This window comes from Nerophis lumbriciformis, linkage group LG19, assembly GCF_033978685.3.
Source record: "Nerophis lumbriciformis linkage group LG19, RoL_Nlum_v2.1, whole genome shotgun sequence".
In the NCBI taxonomy this organism is placed as follows: Eukaryota; Metazoa; Chordata; class Actinopteri; order Syngnathiformes; family Syngnathidae; genus Nerophis; species Nerophis lumbriciformis.
This window is the reverse complement of record NC_084566.2, coordinates 33,957,233-33,966,624: the sequence shown is the minus strand read 5'-3', so window position 1 is coordinate 33,966,624 and position 9,392 is coordinate 33,957,233. Positions and strand designations below refer to the sequence as shown.

Sequence of the window (9,392 nt, the reverse complement as noted above, 5' to 3'; positions counted from 1 at the left end):
AGCCTTGAGAAACACTTAAACACTCTTAGTGCGGTGTGAATACATGTAGTGAGTGTGCCATACACTCACTGAGGCCTTATTTACCCACTACTAGTGAGAAGGTGATTTTCAATTTGCGCCTTTTCATGACATCACAAAGGGAAAAAAAATGTGCGCGACAAAAACAGGCTTTGCTACACTGCAAAAAGTCAGTGTTCAAAAACAAGAAAAAAAATACAAAAATGAGGGGTATTTTATTTGAACTAAGCAAAATTATCTGCCAATAGAACAAGAAAATTTGGCTTGTCAAGACTTTCCAAAACAAGTAAAATTAGCTTCAGTGAACCCAAAAATACCTTAAAATAAGTATATTCTCACTAATAACAAGTGCACTTTTCTTGGAGAAAAAAAAAAAAGAGACCTTTTTGCTCAATATGTTGAAAAATATTCTTAAATGAAGTAAATGCTAGTGCCATTATCTTGACATAATGATATGCGCTCGGCATTACATTTCTTGAAACCAGCAAACTTATACTAAAAACTAATTTATTGTTCTTAATGGAAAGGCAACAAGGCAACCGCTTGTTACTCTCGGGGTCTCCTAGCCGCTCAGGCAAATCATATCGTCTTAAAATGCATTTTTCCATCGACAACATGACATCATCGCGCCAAGTGCGTGCTCTTTCAGTCAATTAGTGCAAAAATGTTTTAATTGTAATTTTGAAGAATTTATCTGAATGTGCATGAACTATTTCTGTTCAAAATAATGAGAAATGTCACATGTTAAATATTTAAATATTAACTGTCAATTTACTGTACTGTGCCAACTGTACTACTATATGAGTATGTACACTGCAAAAACTGAAATCTAAGTAAGATTAAATATCTCAAATAAGGGTGATATTTGCTTATTTTCCGTCTGATAAGATAATTCTTCTCACTAAGCAGATTTTATGTTAGAGTGTTTTACTTGTTTTAAGGGTTTTGGTCCTAAATGATCTCAGTAAGATATTACAGCTTGTTGCTGAGATTTGATGACCTATATTGAGTAAAACATGCTTGAAACTAGAATATCAACTGTTGCAAAGCTGTGTCATCAACACTCACAAGTATAAAACTACTTTTTTTAAATAATAATTTCTTACTTCAAGCATGAAAAAAAAAAATCATGATTAATATCATTATGTCAAGATAATGGCACTAGCATTTACTTAATTTAAGAATATTTTTCAACATATTGAGCAAAAAGGTCTCTTTTTTTCTACCAAGAAAAGTGCACTTGTTATTAGTGAGAATATACTTATTTTAAGGTATTTTTGAGTTCATTGAAGTTAGCTAATTTGACTTGTTTTGGAAAGTCTTGACAAGCCACATTTTCTTGTTCTATTGGCAGATAATTTTGCTTAGTTCAAATAAAATATCCCTAATTTTTTTTTTTTTCTTGTTTTTGAACACTGACTTTTTGCAGTGTATTTTCTATTGTTTCATTGAAAATAAAACAGCAAAGCTGTCATCCGTGTCAAAGTCATGATTTTTTTATTTCATGCTTGAAATAAGAAATGATTACTTTAAAAAAGTAGTTTTATACTTGTGAGTGTTGATGACACAGCTTTGCATCAGTTGATATTCTAGTTTCAAGCATGTTTTACTCAATATAGGTCATCAAATCCCAGCAACAAGCTGTAATATCTTACTGAGATCATTTAGGACCAAAACCCGTAAAACAAGTAAAACACTCTAACATAAAATCTGCTTAGTAAGAAGAATTATCTTATCAGACAGAAAATAAGCAAATATCACCCTTATTTGAGATATTTCATCTTACTTAGATTTCAGTTTTTGCAGTGTACTTGATGAGCTCCTTACCAGTGGTCCAGGAAGAAGCGGTACTGGATGAGAATGTTGAGAAGGAAGTAGACCAAACCTTCTGCTGCCATGAAGCAAACATTCTTGCCCACAAAGTCCCAGCGGAAGGGGTCGTCCACGTGTTCTTCGCCTGCAAAACAGAGGTAGACCCACGTCAAACCCAACACTGTTTTCACCCTTCACCGGGGCGCGTGTCGCGATTACCGAAACGGGCGTAGACGTCGGTGACCGCCTGGTTCATCGCCATGTCGATGAGGCCTCGGCCCAGGCAGAAGTGAGGGAAGAGGAGCAGACCTTTCTTCAGCCACTCGTTGAACATCAGCAGGGACTGGTGACCACACACACACACAATATTTTCTGTTTCACTACTCTGTGCTATTCTGCCCTCTTGTGGCCAACAAGGCACACAGCACCTGCTAGTGCACATCATCGTAAAGGCACATTTTGGCGGGCGCTTGACCTTACTCGGTTGTTGTCGAACAGCTCGAGGATGAAGGTGACGGCGCTGCTGTTGATGCCGACGAACAGGTTGATGCAGGAGAGCGTCACGTAGGCCGTACTGGGGACGTTGAATAAGTACGACATGGGGTACATCATGGGCGTCACCGACCACCTGCCGGGAGGTGCAGAGCAAAGTGCAACGTCAGCAAATCTCCACAGGTGATTGTTCTTTTGGGCGTCACAACAGACTGATTGCAAAGTGGAAAAGTGTGATGATAATCATAGAATCGATAAATGTGTTACAAAAAAGATCAGTTAGAATAATACATAATGTTGGATATAGAGAACATACAAACCCTTTATTTATTAAATAACAATTATTGAAATTCAACGATTTGGTGCATTTGCATTTTGGTGCATTTTGGTGCATACAAACCCTTTATTTATTAAATCACAATTATTGAAATTCAACAATTTGGTGCATTTGCATACAACCCCTTTATTTATTAAATCACAATTATTGAAATTCAACGATTTGGTGCATTTGCATACAAACCCTTTATTTATTGAATCACAATTATTGAAATTCAATGATTTGGTGCATTTGCATACAACCCCTTTATTTATTAAATCACAATTATTGAAATTCAACGATTTGGTGCATTTGCATTTTGGTGCATACAAACCTTTTATTTATCAAATCACAATTATTGAAATTCAACAATTTGGTGCATTTGCATACAAACCCTTTATTTATTAAATCACAATTATTGAAATTCAACGATTTGGTGCATTTGCATTTTGGTGCATTTTGGTTGCATTTTGGTGCATTTGCATTTTGGTGCATTTGCATACCAACCCTTTATTTATTAAATCACAATTATTGAAATTCAATGATTTGGTGCATTTGCATTTTGGTGCATTTTAGTTGCATTTTGGTGCATTTTCATACAAACCCTTTATTTATTAAATCACAATTATTGAAATTCAACGTTTGGTGCATTTGCATACAAACCCATTATATATTAAATAACAATTATTGAAATTCAACGATTTGGTGCATTTGCATTTTGGTTGCATTTTGGTGCATTTGCATTTTGGTGCATACAAACCCTTTATTTATTAAATCACAATTATTGAAATTCAACGATTTGGTGCATTTGCATTTTGGTGTATTTTGGTGCATTTGCATTTTGTTGCATTTGCATACAAACCCATTATTTATTAAATACCAATTATTGCAATTCAATGATTTGGTGCATTTGCATTTTGGTGTATTTTGGTGCATTTGCATTTTGTTGCATTTGCATACAAACCCATTATTTATTAAATACCAATTATTGCAATTCAATGATTTGGTGCATTTGCATTTTGGTGCATTTTGGTTGCATTTTGGTGCATTTGCATACAAACCCTTTATTTATTAAATCACAATTATTGAAATTCAACGATTCGGTGCATTTGCATACAAAACCTTTATTTATTAAATCACAATTATTGAAATTCAACGATTTGGTGTATTTGCATTTTGGTTGCATTTTGGTGCATACAAACCCTTTATTTATTAAATCACAATTATTGAAATTCAACGATTTGGTGCATTTGCATTTTGGTGCATTTTGGTGCATTTGCATTTTGTTGCATTTGCATTTTGGTGCATTTGCATACAAACCCATTATTTATTAAATCACAATTATTGCAATTCAATGATTTGGTGCATTTGCATTTTGGTGCATTTTGGTTGCATTTTGGTGCATTTGCATACAAACCCTTTATTTATTAAATCACAATTATTGAAATTCAACGATTCGGTGCATTTGCATACAAAACCTTTATTTATTAAATCACAATTATTGAAATTCAACGATTTGGTGCATTTGCATTTTGGTGCATTTTGGTGCATTTGCATACAAACCCTTTATTTATTAAATCACAATTATTGAAATTCAACGATTTGGTGCATTTGCATTTTGATGCATTTTGGTGCATTTGCATACAAACCCTTTATTTATTAAATCATAATTATTGAAATTCAAAGATTTGGTGCATTTGCATTTTGGTGCATTTTGGTGCATTTGCATACAAACCCTTTATTTATTAAATCACAATTATTGAAATTCAACAATTTGGTGCATTTGCATACAAACCCTTTATTTATTTAATCACAATTATTGAAATTCAATGATTTGGTGCATTTGCATTTTGGTGCATGTTGGTTGCATTTTGGTGCATTTGCATTTTGGTGCATTTTTATACAAACCCTTTATTTATTAAATCACAATTATTGAAATTCAACGTTTGGTTTATTTGCATACAAACCCTTTATTTATTAAATTACAATTATTGAAATTCAATGATTTTTTTTCATTAGCATTTTGGTTAGCATTTTGGTTAGCATTTTGGTGCATTTTGGTGCATTTGCATACAAACCCTTTATTTATTAAATCACAATTATTGAAATTCAACGATTTGGTGCATTTGCATTTTGGTGCATTTTGGTGCATACAAACCTTTTATTTATCAAATCACAATTATTGAAATTCAACAATTTGGTGCATTTGCATACAAACCCTTTATTTATTAAATCACAATTATTGAAATTCAACGATTTGGTGCATTTGCATTTTGGTGCATTTTGGTTGCATTTTGGTGCATTTGCATTTTGGTGCATTTTAGTTGCATTTTGGTGCATTTTCATACAAACCCTTTATTTATTAAATCACAATTATTGAAATTCAACGTTTGGTGCATTTGCATACAAACCCATTATATATTAAATAACAATTATTGAAATTCAACGATTTGGTGCATTTGCATTTTGGTTGCATTTTGGTGCATACAAACCCTTTATTTATTAAATCACAATTATTGAAATTCAACGATTTGGTGCATTTGCATTTTGGTGTATTTTGGTGCATTTGCATTTTGTTGCATTTGCATACAAACCCATTATTTATTAAATCCCAATTATTGCAATTCAATGATTTGGTGCATTTGCATTTTGGTGCATTTTGGTTGCATTTTGGTGCATTTGCATACAAACCCTTTATTTATTAAATCACAATTATTGAAATTCAACGATTCGGTGCATTTGCATACAAAACCTTTATTTATTAAATCACAATTATTGAAATTCAACGATTTGGTGCATTTGCATTTTGGTTGCATTTTGGTGCATTTTGGTGCATTTGCATTTTGGTGCATACAAACCCTTTATTTATTAAATCACAATTATTGAAATTCGACGATTTGGTGCATTTGCATTTTGGTGTATTTTGGTGCATTTTGTTGCATTTGCATTTTGTTGCATTTGCATTTTGGTGCATTTGCATACAAACCCATTATTTATTAAATCACAATTATTGCAATTCAATGATTTGGTGCATTTGCATTTTGGTGCATTTTGGTTGCATTTTGGTGCATTTGCATACAAACCCTTTATTTATTAAATCACAATTATTGAAATTCAACGATTCGGTGCATTTGCATACAAAACCTTTATTTATTAAATCACAATTATTGAAATTCAACGATTTGGTGCATTTGCATTTTGGTGCATTTTGGTGCATTTGCATACAAACCCTTTATTTATTAAATCACAATTATTGAAATTCAACGATTTGGTGCATTTGCATTTTGATGCATTTTGGTGCATTTGCATACAAACCCTTTATTTATTAAATCATAATTATTGAAATTCAAAGATTTGGTGCATTTGCATTTTGGTGCATTTTGGTTGCATTTTGGTGCATTTGCATACAAACCCTTTATTTATTAAATCACAATTATTGAAATTCAACAATTTGGTGCATTTGCATACAAACCCTTTATTTATTTAATCACAATTATTGAAATTCAATGATTTGGTGCATTTGCATTTTGGTGCATGTTGGTTGCATTTTGGTGCATTTGCATTTTGGTGCATTTTTATACAAACCCTTTATTTATTAAATCACAATTATTGAAATTCAACGTTTGGTTTATTTGCATACAAACCCTTTATTTATTAAATTACAATTATTGAAATTCAATGATTTTTTTTCATTAGCATTTTGGTGCATTTTGGTGCATTTGCATACAAACCCTTTATTTATTAAATCACAATTATTGAAATTCAACGATTTGGTGCATTTGCATTTTGGTGCATTTTGGTGCATACAAACCTTTTATTTATCAAATCACAATTATTGAAATTCAACAATTTGGTGCATTTGCATACAACCCCTTTATTTATTAAATCACAATTATTGAAATTCAACGATTTGGTGCATTTGCATTTTGGTGCATTTTGGTTGCATTTTGGTGCATTTGCATTTTGGTGCATTTTTATACAAACCCTTTATTTATTAAATCACAATTATTGAAATTCAACGTTTGGTTTATTTGCATACAACCCCTTTATTTATTAAATCACAATTATTGAAATTCAACGATTTGGTGCATTTGCATTTTGGTGCATTTTGGTTGCATTTTGGTGCATTTGCATTTTGGTGCATTTGCATACCAACCCTTTATTTATTAAATCACAATTATTGAAATTCAATGATTTGGTGCATTTGCATTTTGGTGCATTTTAGTTGCATTTTGGTGCATTTTCATACAAACCCTTTATTTATTAAATCACAATTATTGAAATTCAACGTTTGGTGCATTTGCATACAAACCCATTATATATTAAATAACAATTATTGAAATTCAACGATTTGGTGCATTTGCATTTTGGTTGCATTTTGGTGCATACAAACCCTTTATTTATTAAATCACAATTATTGAAATTCAACGATTTGGTGCATTTGCATTTTGGTGTATTTTGGTGCATTTGCATTTTGTTGCATTTGCATACAAACCCATTATTTATTAAATCCCAATTATTGCAATTCAATGATTTGGTGCATTTGCATTTTGGTGCATTTTGGTTGCATTTTGGTGCATTTGCATACAAACCCTTTATTTATTAAATCACTATTGAAATTCAACGATTCGGTGCATTTGCATACAAAACCTTTATTTATTAAATCACAATTATTGAAATTCAACGATTTGGTGCATTTGCATTTTGGTGCATTTTGGTGCATTTGCATACAAACCCTTTATTTATTAAATCACAATTATTGAAATTCAACGATTTGGTGCATTTGCATTTTGATGCATTTTGGTGCATTTGCATACAAACCCTTTATTTATTAAATCATAATTATTGAAATTCAAAGATTTGGTGCATTTGCATTTTGGTGCATTTTGGTTGCATTTTGGTGCATTTGCATACAAACCCTTTATTTATTAAATCACAATTATTGAAATTCAACAATTTGGTGCATTTGCATACAAACCCTTTATTTATTTAATCACAATTATTGAAATTCAATGATTTGGTGCATTTGCATTTTGGTGCATGTTGGTTGCATTTTGGTGCATTTTTATACAAACCCTTTATTTATTAAATCACAATTATTGAAATTCAACGTTTGGTTTATTTGCATACAAACCCTTTATTTATTAAATTACAATTATTGAAATTCAATGATTTTTTTTCATTAGCATTTTGGTTAGCATTTTGGTGCATTTTGGTGCATTTGCATACAAACCCTTTATTTATTAAATCACAATTATTGAAATTCAACTATTTGGTGCATTTGCATTTTGGTGCATTTTGGTTGCATTTTGATGCATTTTGGTGCATTTGCATACAAACCCTTTATTTATTAAATCACAATTATTGAAATTCAACGATTTGGTGCATTTGCACTTTGGTGCATTTTGGTGCATTTGCATACAAAGCCTTTATTTATTAAATCACAATTATTGAAATTCAACAATTTGGTGCATTTGTATTTTTTGGTGCATTTTGGTGCATTTGCAAACAGCTAAAATGATGTACACAGTAAACTATAACTTGCTACCCAAGAATGTACAACAATTCTTCTCAACAAAAGAGGACAGATATAACCTTAGAGGAAAATCTAATTGAAAACATTTGTATGCTCGTACAACACTTAAAACTAGAGATGTCCGATAATATCGGACTGCCGATATTATCGACCGATAAATGCTTTAAAATGTAATATCGTAAATTATCGGTATCGGTTACAAAAAGTAAAATTTATGACTTTTCAAAATGCCGCTGTACGGAGTGGTACACGGACGTAGGGAGAAGTACAGAGCGCCAATAAACCTTAAAGGCACTGCCTTTGCATGCCGGCCCAGTCACATAATATCTACGGCTTTTCACATACACAAGTGAATGCAAGGCATGCTTGGTCAACAGCCATACAGGTCACACTGAGGGTGGCCGTATAAACAACTTTAACACTGTTACAAATATGCGCCACACTGTGAACCCACACCAAACAAGAATGACAAACACATTTCGGGAGAACAGCCGCACCGTAACACAACATAAACACAACAGAACAAATACCCAGAACCCCTTGCAGCACTAACTCTTCTGGGACGCTACAATATACACCCCTTGCTACCCCCACCCCCACCTCAACCTCCTCATGCTCTCTCAGGGAGAGCATGTCCCAAATTCCAAGCTGCTGTTTTGAGGCATGTTAAAAAAAAATAATGCACTTTGTGACTTCAATAATAAATATGGCAGTGCCATGTTGGCATTTTTTTTTTCCATAACTTGAGTTGATTTATTTTGGAAAACCTTGTTACATTTTCATACAAACCCTTTATTTATTAAATCACAATTATTGAAATTCAACGTTTGGTGCATTTGCATACAAACCCTTTATTTATTAAATCACAATTATTGCAATTCAATGATTTGATGCATTTGCATTTTGGTGCATTTTGGTGCATTTGCATTTTGGTACATTTGCATACAAACCCTTTATTTATTCAATCACAATTATTGAAATTCAACAATTTGGTGCATTTGCATACAAACCCTTTATTTATTAAATCACAATTATTGAAATTCAACGATTTGGTGCATTTGCATTTTGGTGCATTTTGGTGCATTTGCATTTTGGTGCATTTGCATACAAACCCTTGATTTATTAAATCACAATTATTGAAATTCAATGATTTGGTGCATTTGCATTTTGGTGCATTTTAGTTGCATTTTGGTGCATTTTCATACAAACCCTTTATTT

At 32.2% G+C, this 9,392-nt stretch overlaps 1 protein-coding gene across 1 annotated transcript in view; it reads right to left on the bottom strand.

The window, feature by feature from the left end:
• abca4b (ATP-binding cassette, sub-family A (ABC1), member 4b) overlaps positions 1–9,392 on the bottom strand; it is a 115,275-nt gene that overhangs the window by 15,647 nt on the left and 90,236 nt on the right. The window contains exons 41-43 of the mRNA XM_061978866.2: positions 2,311–2,458; positions 2,050–2,173; positions 1,846–1,975 (exon numbers count right to left, since the gene is read on the bottom strand). Of these exons, the coding sequence (XP_061834850.1) occupies positions 1,846–1,975; positions 2,050–2,173; positions 2,311–2,458 (402 nt within the window). The remainder of the gene's footprint in view (positions 1–1,845; positions 1,976–2,049; positions 2,174–2,310; positions 2,459–9,392) is intronic.